Raw genomic sequence first — 16,787 nt, forward strand, 5'->3', positions numbered from 1 at the left:
AGAATTGCGAAAGTCATCGTCAGTCAGATACGCTACCTCTTGCAGCTACTGTAGGTGATTTAGATTGTTACAGACACAGTAATGCTGAAAATATCGTGGGTGCAAACGCGCGAGTCCAGTAAATCTGCAATTTCAATGTACACCTGTCGGGAAGCTTTAACTACCGCTGCAGAGATCCAAATATCGTCTGTCACTAAGCACACCGTGACACAGATAAAACGCTGGTCTGATTACCGCTGATGTCACCTTTGGGAAGGATGGATGCTGGCGCACACAAAACACACAACCACCGACTCAGCAGTGTTTGTTGCTGCAGGTGGACATTAATTAAGAGCATGACATCTTTTAATAAACTCTGTTGAATTAATAAATCCACAGGATGCGGCCTTTAATCTCGTGGGTTTTTTTTCTGCGTACCTGTCGGCAAAGAAAATGCTCATCAGGGGATGGCAAGAAGGAAAGAAGGACACACTGGGCTTTTCTTAAAGTAGAGGCAACAGAAAGTACTCCTCATAATAGTTTCATTTAAAAGCCGTAAGTCTTTTTACCTGTTTGATGTCAGCTGCTCAAATGACACGATGTCCATTTTAAAGAGCTGCACTGACTGTTCCTTTGTTACGTTTTCATTAAAAGTCTGTATAGAGACTAATTGGGCTTTTTGCATAAAAAATCTCATCTGTTTTATGCAGTGATTAGATTGGCGAGAACACTGTTTTAAATTTAAATACATGCAAACAGCGTTGGGGCCTGTGAATGCATTAGTTGTACTCAAAATGACTGGAGTGCATTGAATAGCTGTGAAACGCTATCTCTTATAAGCCACTAATTATGGAAATTGACAGTAACAGAGATTTGTTGTGGATTTGGTTCGTCTAATTTCCATGATGCCTTCAGGGCCCTCGGGAATAAACATAAATTCACAGTTGGAAATAACTGTGACTGACAAATAATTTAATGCGTGTCAGACTGAAGATGATGTCTCTGTTTTTCTTATCAAGCGCACGCATAAAACTGTTTGAATACAAAGACGGTTACACATTAAACCCCTCCTATACTCATGTTATTTAGACTTTGTCCTCATGTGAAAGGCTTTTTATGTGAATAAAACAACAGATGTCTCAGTTCTCTGCTTCATTTTCTAAGTTGTAATCCCTCGCTATGAATATTGCCAAGCAAACTAGAAAATGTGTGGGTCTGTATAAATATTGAAAATGGAATGACTCACAGATCATAGCAGCAATCTGGTAAATTGTCTCGGAGGGTGGGCTAGGAGCATGGGAGTGAACACTAACTCCCTCTCCTGCAGGGAGTCGATCCCCTGGAAGGTACAAAGTACCTGCTAATCAAACAGCTTAAATGCCGCTTGCTCAGTGATGTGGAATTAACTGTGTATCCTCATAAGTCGTTTGTCAATGGAAGGGGTATTAAAGCACTGTAAATATGCTGTGAAAGTATACCACCTGTAATGAAGATTTTTATTTATTCTTTTTTTTTTTTACCTTTTCAGCTGTCCCCTTCCCCCCAAGTCACCGGCTGACGGCTAAAGAGGTGTTTGACAGCGATGGGAAGCCCAAAGTGGACGTGCTGAAAGCTCACCTAACCAAGGAGGGTCGCGTGGAGGAGGCGGTGGCGCTCAGGCTCATAGGAGAGGGGGCCACAATCTTGCGCGCAGAGAAAAACCTGCTGGACATCGAGGCCCCCGTGACAGGTCAGGAGCGAACAACGGCACGTTCTGTTTGCTGCGGAGCCGAAACATTTGAAAATTAATAATTACATTCACGTCACGTTCTCTGTGCTGCCTGACAAATAGTGTCATGACGGGGTTAATTTGAACAGGAACCATTTGATTGATTATGATCTCTAGTTGTTGCTCTGCATCAGAGATCACACAGCTGAAGGCTTTCACCCACAAATTCCTGTTTATTCTCATGGGGACATAAGTAAATTCATAATTAGAAAATATTGTAGACAGAAGAAAACTGATCTGCAGCTAATTGGATTAATCCTTTAGTTTCCCTTTATCTTCTTTGCAACTGAACAATTTTTATTTGAAGAGGTCACCACGAGCTTTAGGAAATTTGAACAGGAATTATTAATTAACTGATAAAGGAAATTATCTGTAGTTGCAAACCTACATCACGCAGATAAAGGCCTCCGCTGACAGATTAGTGTTTATCCAAGAGGCGACGCTAGTATGTAAATGAGTGTCCTCATTCACTTTGTATGTACACTGCTCATTGCAATCTGCACTCTTCTTTTGTGTTGTTGTTAAAATTAAAAGAATTAAAGGCTCATTTTCAAAGAAATATAAATATTTGTTGCCTCAACGCTGTGATTCCCAAAGAGGACGGCGTATAAACAAACCAATATATAATAAATAACGTTTTAAAAGGTTTCAACTCAGTGAGTGAAAGCTTGAAATCGCTGACTATATGTTTCAGAGTTTCTTCCGAAAAAATCCCAATAAAGCTCGTAACTATGCGTATATGTCAAACGCATGAAAAGTGGGCGCTGTAATGTCACCTCCGAAATAAACTTTCGATACGAGTGCAAATATACATCAGTCAAAGTTTCAATATTAAGGTTTGCCCTTTGGAAACTCAGATTGTCTATATGCTGCATGTATTCTTCATCCAGATGTACGAATCCATTTACTTTCTCCTCCTTGCTTGTCTTCGCCCTCTTTTTATGGTCGTCCGCAAGGTTTCGCTCAAGGTTTCTTTCTGTTAAAAGTTTTTTTATTATTCTTATTTTTCTGCCACCGTTGCCTCAGTCCTTGCTCTGAGGGGTTCAGTCTCTGTTAATGCTGCTCCTCTAAAGCGTCTCGAAACTATTTGGATTGTCGTGTGCGGCAATTTGGATAAAATCACATTGAATTGAAGTTACAAAACAAGAAGACAAACTAATACACAGGGACAGCGGGCACAAATTTGAAACGCTGTAAAAAGAGAGCTGCAGTGCTCTTAATATAAGACTGGAGAAAGGAAACTGATATAAAATTATATTTGCTGACATTTTGAAATTCTCTTTCAGCCGTTCAATACATTATGCAAGCTTTCAATATTTAGTTTCAGTCTTGCAAAACTTTTAGACTTAAAGCTGTCAAACACTTAAGTTTCAACATTTCATCAGATTTCTTCTTGGTAGTTTTGAATTAAGGTGTTATATTAACCCTATAAAGGGGATATATATACTGCAAGTGGAGTTAAATGACTGTGATCATTGCGAATGGCTGATGAAAATCAAAGGGTAGGAGGCCGTGACTGATTCACATAGAGGCGAAGATGGTGTTTGCATACAATGGCGGACGAAGATGGATGTTCTCCAATGTTCTGGCTCTTCCAGAAACTCCAAATCCCAACCAAAACTGTGCAGTTGGCAACCTCACAACACGCTAGAACAAAAACTCTCAGCAAGAGAGGACCCTCTGTTTATAGCGGTATGAAATCTTAATTTTCCTAATTAGCTGAGTCATTGTGCCTCCGGGCCACGCGTGGGCCGTGCAGCTAGCCATAGCAGTTTATTTTTAAGAAAAGCCCAGGTTTAGTTCATCCAATCTGGCAGAATTAACAAGCTCGGTGGGATTCATTCACTCGGCCGCTTTGTGCGTTAAAACCCTGACGCAGACACAGAAAACTGAAAACACCTGCTAACCTTGGAAAACGCCAGTATAACACACTAGTCTTCTTTTATCAGCGCTGTTAAGCATTGTGGTGAAACTATAAAATAGGCATAAAAAGCTCGTTTTCATCTCATTTGCTTGTAGAAACTAATTGTTCTGCTGATTTTTTTTTGGGGGGGGCGGGGGGCAGCTGAAGTTGAGCGTCTCTATGAAGGAACATACTGCTGTGGGAGGGTCACTGATGCATATGCACAGATCCAGTGCGTCCATTGTTGTCTTTCTTCCTGGTCAAGTGCCCTGTTCCTCCATTAGACTTTCTGATGAGGCTTCTTTGATGTCATTGTAATCAGAGGCAGAGGCCTACTCAAAGGATCTATGGCAACCCATCGTTTCCTAATACGAGATTATTCCCACAATTTAGTCCTGAGAAGGCCCCTCGTCCGCATTCGGCAGACGAGGCGTCGCACTTACTTAAATTCATGAATGCGCGAGCCTGTTTGAATAGCGTGAGTTTCCGATGTTTATTGAGGCCGCCACAATGAGAAGGACGTCTTATGGAGCTGGTTGAGACAGTGGAGCTGAACACAGAGATGCTAACAGGCAGCCTTGTTTTCATCAAACACAATCACCTTACCCCTTTATTTTATTTTTAGATCCTTATTTAGCCACACAGATACATAACCAGCTTCTTTAAATGTTAAGTGGTTCACATGTAGGAGTGTGAAAGGAAAAACTGTAGCTGTGACGTTCGCCGATCAGCCACAACATTAAAACCACTGACGGGAGAAGTGAGTAACACTGACCATCTTGAGATAATCCAGTGTTCTGCTGGGAAACTTTTGGACCTGGCATTCATTCATGTCATGTTACTTAGACATGCACCACCCACCTAGACCAGACCAGACCAGACCCCCCCACCCCACTCCTTGATGGCAGCAGCCATCCCCAGCAGGATGCAGCCTGACACACAGAAAAATGGTTTAGGAACAACTAAAAAAAAACAGCACAAGGTGTTGACCTGGCCTCCAAATCAAGTATCTGTGGGACGATCCACAGAGGCCCCTCCCCTCAAACGCCCCCCCCCCCCCCCTCCACTAACAACATTTTGTCACCAGACACCACAGGACACCCTCAGAAGACCCATGTCCTTTCTCCGATGAGTCACAACTGTTTTGGAGGCACAAGGGAGACCTACACAATATTAGAAAGGTGGTCATAATGTTATGCCTGATCGGCGTAGTATGCACATGAAAGAAAAATGAGTCAGTTTCCTGGCTGGACTTTTAGCACAGCCTGGCTTCCTCTAAGTAAACATGCTCTGATGATGACCTTCCCTTGCGGTCAGATTGTCTTTTAAATTCAGAGAAGCTCTGCTGCAAGCTAACGGATCTTGATTTTAGATTTGAGCCAGAAAGCCTCCTTCCTTTGTTGTGTTACGCAGCGAAACAGTGGACGGCTTCTGTTCTGCGTGCGGGCTCCTGAGGATATGTGTGTGTGTGTGTTTGTGTGTAGCAGCAGTGAAGCACTTCTTTCCCTCCCACTCAACACCCCTGTCTCAACCCCTCTCCCACTCGCTGGTGTTTTTCGACAAGGGTTTCTCTGCTGCGCGTGCTCGTGCCCCTGCTGTGTTTCCCTCTCGCGGGCGTGCACGAGACGCACCAATTCGCTGTAAACATTTCTTTGTTCCTCTCAGCGCTCCTCTTCCCTCTTGTCTGCCGTGCTCTCTTCAACTTTCTGTGTCATGCTCGGGAGCTGCTTCTTTCACACCCGTTAGCGCGCCTCCCTATTCATGACACACGGTCAGCAAATTAGTATGTAAATATTTATCATGGATGCAAAGCACCGTGACATGTCAGCTATCTCTTTCTCCCTCTCTCTCTCTTTTTCTCTCTCTCTTTTTCTCCCTGCTTCTCACATAGTCACTTCCTTGTTGGGGCCAGATGGCAGGTGGGGTTTTCATGAAGGGAGGGGTGTGTGTGTGTGTGTGTGTGACGAACTGTGCTGGCTTAGGCTACTGAGCACAAGCTGCTCCCATGGCCTTCGCACAAGTCGCCCATCAATAGAGCTCCTGCAGACGCATCACCAGGCAACAGCAAGCTTCCACTCCGTTCATACACATGTTTCGCAGTGCATGAGCCCCGCGTCGGCCGTGATCTCTGTCAAACACAAGTAAAAACCGGCTTTGCCAGTTTTCAGTTCTCTTTTTGCCTCGGCCGTTCGCAACGTCTCTGAAAATGCGATGCATTCTCGGTTCAGCGAGGCAACGTTCAGACCTCGGTTGTGGTATTTCCTGTGTACTCCTTAAAAAGGTCTTAGTAGATCTTGATGAGAATGGCAGTTTTATGAGCTTAACGTGGAGTGTGTTTGCTCTGTGTATCATTGCAGGGGCCGTTCCTCTCTCCAGTAGGCTGTTATGCAACAGTCTTATAATGAGAAATACACCGCTATGGACATTAGTGCAAAAGGGATAAATCAGCCGGTCTGAACGCCTCCTATCTGCGCGCAATATATGTGTTGTTAAAAAATATGACTATAAAAGAATTTAAGGCAGAAATGGAAAGAGAGAAGATGTGCATTTATTATCTTTTTTTATTTTTTAAACTCAGCTTTGAGCAGAGCCGGAGCTCCTGTGAGAGTTTCAGGCGTGATAATCTAATATTCTAGTCTTTTACCGAAAAGGTTTCTTCAAAGTTGTACAATAAATATGAGCTTTATTATCGATTGTTGCTGCTGTACCTCCGATAGCAGCTTTCGAAACGCCGCATACACATTATTGTTCGTAACATATTGCGAGCTCCACCCCCGCCTTTGCATTAATGCACGCTCTGCAGGATGTAGGCTGTCGGAGAGTGCCATCATAAAACCCGGGGTATTGTCTCAATCAAAAACACGATCTGGCACAGCCGGCAATCTCCGCGGATTTCACTCGCTCAATGAGCCCGGCCTTTTGGAGTGGCCTGTGTAGGTTCTGAAGCCAGGTTGTGTAATGCCCACCACCCACTCAGTAGCTGCTGCCCGCTGATATGCTGCTACTCGGGGAGATCACTTTAGCGCACAAGCCGTAGATGGCCAGAACGAATTGTTTCTCACTCCTGATAATGTACTCCCACCTGCTCTTCTTATGTGGGCTTCGGTTCTCACCTCGTGTTTTTTTTTTTTTGTGTGTGTGTGTGTGTGTGTGCGCTGTGTGACAGGAGGGAGGGAGGCAGAGCCCGTCTGTAGGTGTGCAGGAACAGAGTGATGGGTGGATTGTGTGTTTGCTGTGATAAAGCGGCGCTCCGAGCTGGAGGAGTGAGCTGTTGTGGTGTTTTTTCTGTTTGATTTGCATCGACCAGCGCCGTCCACGCTCGGTGACGGCGATTCGCTGCCATCATCGCGCCGGGTCCTTTCGGGGCCCCCGTGATTGAACTCCCGTGAACATCGCCGTGTCACCCCGCTGTTTTCTTCACCGGCGAGTGATAGCTTTCCAAAAGGTCAGCCGGACACGCCGTCCTCCCACGCGCGGTGGGTTTGACGTGTGCTTCAGGTGAAATTGCAGCCTCACTAGACTCCTGGAAACATGAAAATTTGATTTCCCCTTGAATCTTTTATTTTATTTTTTATTATGACTGCCGTGTGAGTTCAGTGCAGCTCCAGCAGTTCTGCAGAAAACTGTAAAAACACCGGGTTTTCTCAATAATCACTCTTTTGTTGGTCGTCTCCACAGACAGCGTTCAGTTTAATGTGAATGTTTATTTTTTAACAGTTGCTTTGCAGCAGACAATACTTGCATTGCATTGTTGCCATTGGTGAGAGCTACGTACTTTATCAGGTCACTAGCAGCCAAGGTTAGTTTTTCTTTTTCTTTCTTTCTTTCTTTCTCAGCGATATAAGCTGCCATTGTTTGAAGGATTTAAAGCCACTGGGACGTTTCCATAGCAATAGCCAGCCTTCACCTCACGCACCCTCCTGGATAAAGCAAGATGAGCCTCTAGGATTACCTAGTAGGTCTTTTATAAAAGTATATTCATATAATACTGTAACACCAAAGAGTGCATTAAGGATTATTTTATCCTTTAGGATTTAATCTATATGAAACTCACTAAGTGCATAGATGTGATGCAGTTGTTGACGTCAGACAGATTGAGATTGTGCCCCAATGAAAAGAGTACATGAAAATATGACGATGAACTCGTGCTGCATAATATATTCAGTGATATTAAATAATGTAAACGCTGATTATAAGAAGAATGTGGCATTTTGCAAGGTGAATTTTAATGCTGGGAGATTGGTTTGGCAGAAATTATATTGCAGGGGAGGAATGTTGAAATGAAAAATAATCACATTGATTTGGGTTGGAAAAAGAACTGCGTGTACCTGATCTGACAGATTATGATGATATAAGTGTTTTTTTGTAGGGAACGCAGTAAAAATGACTAAACCAGAGCGTGCCAGTAAATAAGAAGAGGAATTAAACAGTAGCTGCAGCTGAAGTTCTGTTTCTTCAAGCACGGTTTGATTCACTTTTTGTTCCATTAAGTCAGTTTCTCAGGGATTTTACAACCAATCTAAAATAGACCAGCCCTGCGTCTGAAGTAGACTTGGCTTGATTGCAGTAGGACAGCTTTAGAAATCGGACACAAATAACAAGGGCCCTTTTTTTTTTTTTTTTTTTGAAGTCGTCCCCCTCTGTGGATTTAAACAGTTACACAGCGTGGGTTTAATAAAAGACAAATGGTAAAGCGGAGGTTTACGATACAGTCGGGGGGAGCTGATTCTCAAAGCTGTCTCACGAGGCTCGTAACTTGAGATAATTGCTCTCCGATGCTGTCCTCCAGCTCCCGCTAATTGGGTATCTCTGCGAAAGACTTTTTCGCAGGCTCTTATTGTATTTCTTGCTCGTGGATACAGTTCATAAAGCATCGAGGATTGTCTGTGTACTTTTCAAATTAGATTTACATCTACTCCCCTTGTTGTTAATTACTTAATTAGGCCATTACTTGAAGACTAGATGAATTGACGTCATGCTTATCGATGTCATTGCGGTGGTGTTATCTTCATGTTGTGTGAGACGGCTCTCAGGTGAAGACAGTGACTTATATCTTGGTTACTGAACTGGAAGCTCTTTAAATCAGAAAATAAAGACACAATATTTTAGTGTAAACTGCTGTTTTGATCCCAGTGGCTGCATAGATTGAATTCAGTGTGTTAAATGACTTGGCACTAGTTCAAACCTCAGCCCTTGACCCTGTCCACTATAGTATTAAACACCACTGCAAAGCTATCAACACACAGTAGACTCACACTTTACTTTATTGCATGTAGCCCTAACACATTTTATTTCTTTCCATCCACTCTGTACAGTGTGTCAAAGAGGACCTTGGTGGAGCTAACTACCTCGCTTAAAGCGCATTCATCACAAGAATACAGCTTAGAACCAACATTGAATAAAACAATAAAAAGGCTTTGTTAAAAAGTGTTGTATAGTATTAAGTATTGAAGTCGATCTGGCAGCACCTGTGGTAAAAGCAATTGTGTGATAACGCTACGAGTCGCAGAAATCTGAGGGCAACAAAACAAACAGTTCTTCATTGATTTGTTAAACAAGTCGGGAGCGGTGATCTGGTTTTATGAGTCTGAGTGGGCAGCCTGTTCCCTGCAGCTCTTCATCTAACAGCTCACTTTGGTCGCTCCTTCTTGTTCCGTCATCGCCTGCAGTGTTTCAAACTGGTCTGCTGTTATAAAATACCAAAAACTGACCACTGTCCTGTCTTCGGCGCTCGTATTTTTAATGAGCGATAGCCAGTTCTAAGCTTATTGAAAAGTGCATCGCATTCTATAAATAAAAGTCAAGTGAGTTTAATGTTTTTAATGGAAAGCTGCTGCAGCAGGAAATCAGATTATATACAGATAGCTGTTTATAGAGATTAGATTAGCGGTAATTTAATACATTACTTTTTTTTTTTACTGTGTGAGTCCTAACAGACATCAAGTTCACCATAATGAAAATATTGAAACTGTGCGTCAATGCATAATACCTACCACTACAACAGTAATCATCATTGCAGGGACGCAGATTTAAGCATGTGTTCTTGAGTAAATACAGTAAATATGCAGAAATGTTCCTGTCAAAAATAGTTTTGAATAGTAACTGGAAAGTACGTATAAGCACTTTTATTCAAGGTGCTTGATGACAGATTGTTTGAAGCATCTTTTAAGTAGTTCTGTGGAGGTCTTAAAGTCTGTTAAAGCTCCTTCTCCACGGCTGTATTGTTTGGGATCATCTTAATTCTGCAGAGGGAACTGGAAGACGATCTTTCTTCTTCTTCTTTTTTTTTTAAATACTGTGTGTCTCTGTTTACTGAAACAAAAAAAGACTGTCTTCAAATCTCATGAATGCCACCACTTAACTATAATACCTATATTCCTCAAATAGCTGCCTAAATGTCTTCGCCTTGAGTTTATTAAATAACTGCAGCCATCACAGCAGCAGCAGCAGCAGCCGTGATGTACTGCATACATTTCTACACACATGGCAGTGGTAATTATTTAAATCTCTCATCACACCGTCAGGCTCTAGTCTGTAGTTAATATTCAGTGTTTTCATAAACACCAGACCGGTATGTATTTACACAGTAGGTGGCTGTCTTCAGGATTCATCCTTAACTCTGTCACAGCTTTCAGGACTTTATTTGATATTCAGAAGAAATTTCAACAGTGTCTCCAAAAAAAAGCTGGAACAAGGAGAACTGGAGTTGGAGAGTTTGTTTCATCCAAGTGGCTTCTTCAGTTCTACAGGACTGGTGGGGAGGTGGGGTTAAAATTAGGGGTGGAACGACTTCTGCTTTATTTTTGAAGCCCGACTAATATGTGGTGAAAGTTGAGTCAACGTTGACTAGTCGATGATGTCACACATAAAAACACTGTAGAAAGTAATGAACAATGAAACCTATGTTCTTGACCTGAATACATGTTGCAGCATCTCACACAAAAGAAGCTACGGAGGCTTTTCTGTAAGTTTATTGAAGCTCGAACACGGGCTACTGTCTCCTGTAGACCACTTCGTTCGTTCATTCATCTTCTGTAACCGCTTGTTCCTGTGAAGGGTCGCGGGGTCTGCTGGAGCCTATCCCAGCTGTCATCGGGCGAGAGGCGGGGTACACCCTGGACAGGTCGCCAGTCTGTCACAGGGCTAACACAGAGAGACAGACAACCATTCACACTCACATTCACACCTACGGCCAATTTGGAATCACCAATTAACCTAATGAGCATGTCTTTGGACGGTGGGAGGAAGCCGGAGTACCCGGAGAGAACCCACGCAGACACAGGGAGAACATGCAAACTCCACACAGAAAAGCCCAGGATTCAAACCCGGGACCTTCTTGCTGTGAGGCATCAGTGCTAACCACCTCGCCACTGTGCTGCCCGCCTGCTGTAGACCACTTCAGTACCATAAACACTGTCGACTTCCTGCTTAAAGCGTCATGGCACAGCAGTAAAGTCGACTAGTCGGTACAACCCCTAGTTTAAATAGGAACATGTGTTGGTGTTACCCATCAGAAACTTGTTAATGATAAGATACTTACCTGTAGTTGCAGGAAATTGTCTCCAATGACTATTGCTCTAACGACCCGTTGTCAATCAGAAGCTCCAACTGAAACTTCTCGGGGGCAGATGTATTGACTGTATTGTAGATTGATGGCAGATTATATCTCCGTCCATCTCTCCTGTTCAGAGAAGGATTGTCCAGCTTGCCGCAGATGGCTTCCTTTGCTCCTCGTTCAAACCGTCTCTGGCTAAAATGTGGACGTTGCCGTCTTCAAACGAGTGTCCTTTGTCCTCCGTTTCTTGACGAGCTGGCTCTCCTGTGTGTTGTTGCCATGCGTTTGTGGATGGGTTGTTCTGTTTCCCCAATGTACAAGCCAGGTTTAGAGTGAACAGAAATCGGTGTCTGTTTTTTTTGGCCACCTCCGTTATATTCTACCTCTAAAATAAATTGCTCTCTAATAGCATACAGATTAATGAATATGAGAAGGAAAAAAATTAACCCGGATAAGCAATCAAAAGTTGACTCAGCAGCTGGGAGCGGTGAGACTTGCCTGTAATGAAAGAGTTCAGGCGTTGCCAACCCTTGAACCGACCTTTATATTATCTCCAAAGGCTTTTAAATCACATGACCTCAGATGCACCCTGTCAGTCAGCGGTGGCTGAGCGGCCCTCCGCTGCTCGTGTCTCCCCCCGGGGAGTAATAGAGTACAGAATCTCCCGGGGTGATAGGAAACCAATCCAGGTCGACTCATCTGCGGCGGCTGATTTCTGAAGCAGATGTGTTCGTTGCAGAACACTCCCCTGACGGTGTTTAACATCTGCCTGCTGTGCTGTTAGAGCTGATGTGAGACGGTATAAGAGGATGAGGCGGGAAAGCCAAGGCATGAAACTGGCTTGTCATTGGTATATAGAAAATAATGTGCACTAGTATTAGAGTTTAGGTTAGTAGAAGTGTGGCAGTATGTAATAGGGATGTTTAAAATGAACAATACCTGTTTTTTCTTTTGTAATTTTTCAGTATTATTATAATGTTTACATTATTTTCTCCCATTTTGTGCCAAACATATAAAAAATGAGAGAGGTTTTGGACAATCTCCCGCTTATTTTAATACTTACTCTATTGTTTTATGTTCTAGTTTTTACATAATGTCCTGGAGTAAGCGTGGGCTGTAGAGCAGATTAAAAAAAAGTCTATCCTCAACAATGCCTTTTTTTTTTTTTTTTCAGTCACCAATGAGCTGCTTTACAAAAGTGAATTTCAATAAAACGTTTTTAGTAAACTGCATGCAAAATGTTGGCTTTATAATTCTGAAGAGCTGCCCATGAGGGTCTTAAAAGCCAGGGTCATCTACGGGAAATATGGAAATGAGCAAATAGCCTCTCGTCGTGTTCTTTTCTTTTGTTATTTTCGGTTTAACACTCTTTCTTCCTTATTCCCAGTTTGCGGAGACATCCATGGCCAGTTCTTCGACCTGATGAAGCTGTTTGAAGTAGGAGGATCGCCAGCATCCACGCGCTACCTTTTCCTGGGGGACTACGTCGACAGAGGGTATTTCAGTATTGAAGTGAGTCTGTATATTTTTTTTTTTTTTTTGTTTTTTTATTTTTTGTCGTCCTCACGAGGGCCTAATCAAGTGTGACACGCGCCATGTGCTCGACTGAAGCTGCGTTTATTAATAGCTTTCTTTGAGCGTGCGTCAAATCAGGCTGCAGATATTGCAGCAGCGGTGGTAATGGAGGCTTTTGTAATAACTTCAAATGCAGCCCGGATAGCAAATGTCACAGTGTAGCTTAGGGTTATGTAGAGAAGGATTTTTAATATGAAGCAAAGTACAAAAAAAGATGTTTAATATCAGACTGGAATTGACTGAAATATATGTTTCCTACCGGCGAGTCGCCTGAAACATTATACTTCTATTAATAAAATATGTTTTAATGGAGTGTGCCGTGTCAGTCCTCTGAAGGTTTGTCATCTCTTCCTCTAGCAAGCTTGAACGTGCCACAAAATGTACTGCATGAATGTTTCATCGTGAGCAGAACCACTTGTTTTAAGCCGCTCTGTGAAGATGACAAAGTCTTGACGTGATGGGTTTTCTTCTTCTAGTGTTAGTAAGATGACATGCTAATGGTTCCCCCTCTTCTTCTTCTTCTTCTTCTTCTTTGTTTCAGTGTGTGCTGTACTTGTGGGCCTTAAAGATCCTTTACCCCAAAACACTGTTTTTGCTGCGTGGGAATCACGAATGTCGACATTTAACAGAGTATTTCACATTTAAGCAGGAATGTAAGTAATCCTTTTTGCACTTCATTTGATCTAAAGCGAGTCTCCGAAGCTCTGTGCGCACAGAGTGGAAGGAGATCTGGGTTATTCTTTCTGAAAAGCTGTTTATTATGTGTCCAGCTCAGCCGCTTAAAAGCAGCCTCTGGCCTCCGTCAGATTTTTGCTCTTTTTGATATTTACACATGTCAGAATTATTTCTTTTGGACTCGAGGCATGGTAAAAGGAAAAAAAAAAAAAGAAAGCACTGTGAAATTTTGCTCTTTTTTTAAAAAAAAAATGTGTTTGGGAAGTTTTTTGGCAGGACGGGGAGCCTTTCCGTCCCAGACTAGCACACTGCCCCAATGTATGAGAGCGGGCGTTGTTTGACTTGGCTTGCTCTCTTCTCCCTGCCCTGTTTCCCCCCATGACAGGTAGAATTAAGTATTCAGAGAGGGTGTATGACGCATGTATGGACGCCTTCGACTGCCTTCCTCTGGCTGCACTTATGAACCAGCAGTTCCTGTGTGTACACGGAGGACTATCTCCAGAAATCACAAATCTTGACGACATCAGGAAAGTATGTCTGATTTGACACAATTTTCTCGCAATTTTATAAAACTGCAATTTTCGTGTGTGTTTAAGAGCTTCCTGTATGCACCCTATAGCTTCTTCAAGTTATGAGAAAAGAGTCTTGTATTAGCAGGATGCTGTGAGAATAACAACCGTGCCTGCAGTGCATGAAGTGACTTTCCCAGATCTGCTCAGGACACGGACACGGGGGATTCTAAGCACCGATCTGCTCCTCCCTCTGATTAAAAAAATGTTGAAGAGTTGGATCCTGCTCTCATACTTAATTCAATAATTCCAAATGGATGTCGTGGCTGCAATCAGAGAGCATGCATAATCGAATTTGCTCAATTGAAGTGTCCATCATGCGAGCCGTCCAGTAATCCACAAGCTTTTGTTCGAGAAGGGTCCATCTTTGCATGAAAGCAAAGTAATTTTTTCTCCCATTGCTGGAAAAGAATGGCGGCCATCAAGGTTTTTCTCAAGCCCTTCCAAAAATAAAAAAAATAGTAGTAATAATCCTACAGTGAGCGCTGTCTTTGACACGTCATATATCCTCTGTAATCTCGAAATAAATTTGAATTCGCTTCAGCGAGCATGTTAGACAGCCTCGCCGTTTAATTACGATCGCTGCCGCCGCCGCAGCCGAGATGATTCTCAAAGCCTTTTCTCTGCAGCCGTGCGAAGACTTGACTTGATGCGTAATTTTTCCCGGTCGCACACACTGACGGGAGCTCTTACTTTTTCCTTCCACAGCTAGACAGATTCAAAGAGCCTCCGGCGTACGGGCCAATGTGCGATCTGCTGTGGTCCGACCCCCTGGAGGACTTTGGGAACGAGAAGAGCCAAGAGCACTTCACACACAACACAGTGCGAGGCTGTTCCTATTTCTACAGGTGAGCACTTTGTCTCTTGCGGTTGCACTGATGTGATATAGTTGGAGTGCGGTGAATAATAATTATTGCATGAAGGATTCCAGGTAAGAGCCAGATGGATAGCGGTTTTAATTCACCGGTAGTGTTCAGCAACACCTGCAGTCCTTCATGTTTTATCATATGCAGCAGGAATTAAAAGCAGGATCTGCAGAATATGTAAACGTAAAAAAAAAAAAATTTTATCACCAACATGCAACGTCTCAGCTGTGAGGAGAGGAGGAGGCCGACAGTTGTGAGAACATGGAGTGCGTTTGAGAAATTTCAAAGACGACTCCCTAGACTGTCTGCAGCATTTATGTAACCCGCGCTACCTTTCCGAATGAGCTGAGTAACCGAACAAATGCTCGGAGAAAGCAGCTTGCACGGTCACAAAATGTAATGAACTGGCGCATTCCCACAAGGCACAGTCCTGTCTCTAAATGCGTTCGGCGCTCCCTCTACTCATTATGGTCTTAGCGATGCTTACTTGGCCCCGGTGTGCCTGGGGTAAGCCAGCAAAAGTAGTCAGAAATGTCCTGAGGCTCCTAATGTGCATTCTCTCTTTTTACTCTTTTAATAGCAGGTGTTTCATAACTACCGACTTAATAGTATTTTAATGTTCATGTTACGGAAATGGCTTCTGTTGTTGCGGAATTGCGAGGGCGCGCTTTGCCTAACGTCCCCTTTCTTAGTTTATATGGGCCATTACGTTCGCAAGTGGCTCTCTGTTAAAAGAATGTTTGTCATTTAACCGGAGAGAGGCTGTGCAGAAATGTTCGGCATGCGGCCCCCTTTTTTTGCCTCGAACGACCCGCTTGACTGTCACATGTTTGCGTTGAGCCGGCGTCCCGCTTAACCTCCTCGCCGTTTGGTCAGAAATTCCTCCGGAGTCTTGTTTTTCATCAGTGTCGTCCACTTCATCTGCCCGGGGGACGCCCGCTAATTGGCACCACGCTGGCTTTCAGGATTTATGAGACAATTTAAGCCAGACTGAGCGAGAGCCATTCCTCAGCGCCCCTCCTCGAGAAGCGGCAGCCTCTTTGTTGCTTCTGTCTCGCAGCGGCCGATATTTCCTCCAGCGCCGCAGGCACGCTCGTAACACTTTTACAAACATAATTCAGGCATGAAATTGCACATGTTTCAAATATGGCTGCTTTTATTATAACCTCCACTCGGCGGTTTAGATGAGTTTCCTTCTCTTATCGTTGGTGTCAGTCCAAGACATTTATACGAAGCCCGATTGTTAAGTTTCAGTTTTTACATAGCGCCCGTGAGGTTGCACAGGATGAACTAATTTCTTGTACAATTCTTTATGGTGTCCAAGGTGCTCATTAACATCTGTGCCCTGTTGTCGGACAGATGGGAAGATGATCTAAGCTCCGAATACGAACTGCCAAAAAAAAAAAACAACAACAAGAAAACAAACTAGGCCAAAATGTATCTTGTCTACCCAACAGCCCCATATGGCACCTATCTGCATCTGCTGCATGAAATCAAGTGAGAAATGCAGCTTTTATTTCTAATTCCTCGTCCCCTATAAAGAAAAACAAACTCATTTTTAATTTGGCATCTGCGCTCTCCTTCTCGCATCCCTCCCAGCAGATGTTTGTGGCAATAGGAATGCGTTTTTTTTTTTTTTTCTCTTTCTAATGTCTACATCCGCCGAGACCGTTGATGACTCTCTCGGTTTTATTTCATTTTTCTATCGTTTCTGTTTAACTAAGGTTTGTCCCGTTGAGATCAAAGATCTCTTTTACAAGCGAGACCTGGCCTAGAGTGGCAGTTTCAACAGGAACAAAAACACACAACAGAAAAAAGCTCAATTAAAACATTAGCACACAGACAAACTGGACTCATTCAGGGATACTTCATTTTAAAGATTTGATTGTAGGTTGCT

The 16,787-nt window shown here is 43.2% G+C and overlaps 1 protein-coding gene across 1 annotated transcript in view; it reads left to right on the forward strand.

Moving 5' to 3' along the window:
- Positions 1–16,787, forward strand: part of LOC311486734 (protein phosphatase 3 catalytic subunit alpha) — a 66,462-nt gene that overhangs the window by 23,703 nt on the left and 25,972 nt on the right. Inside the window, exons 2-6 of the mRNA XM_084542718.1 lie at positions 1,508–1,708; positions 12,593–12,717; positions 13,322–13,433; positions 13,841–13,986; positions 14,733–14,872. Of these exons, the coding sequence (XP_084398844.1) occupies positions 1,508–1,708; positions 12,593–12,717; positions 13,322–13,433; positions 13,841–13,986; positions 14,733–14,872 (724 nt within the window). The remainder of the gene's footprint in view (positions 1–1,507; positions 1,709–12,592; positions 12,718–13,321; positions 13,434–13,840; positions 13,987–14,732; positions 14,873–16,787) is intronic.

The sequence above is a fragment of the Chelon labrosus genome (assembly GCF_963514085.1).
Source record: "Chelon labrosus genome assembly, chromosome: 1".
Taxonomy (NCBI): domain Eukaryota; kingdom Metazoa; phylum Chordata; class Actinopteri; order Mugiliformes; family Mugilidae; genus Chelon; species Chelon labrosus.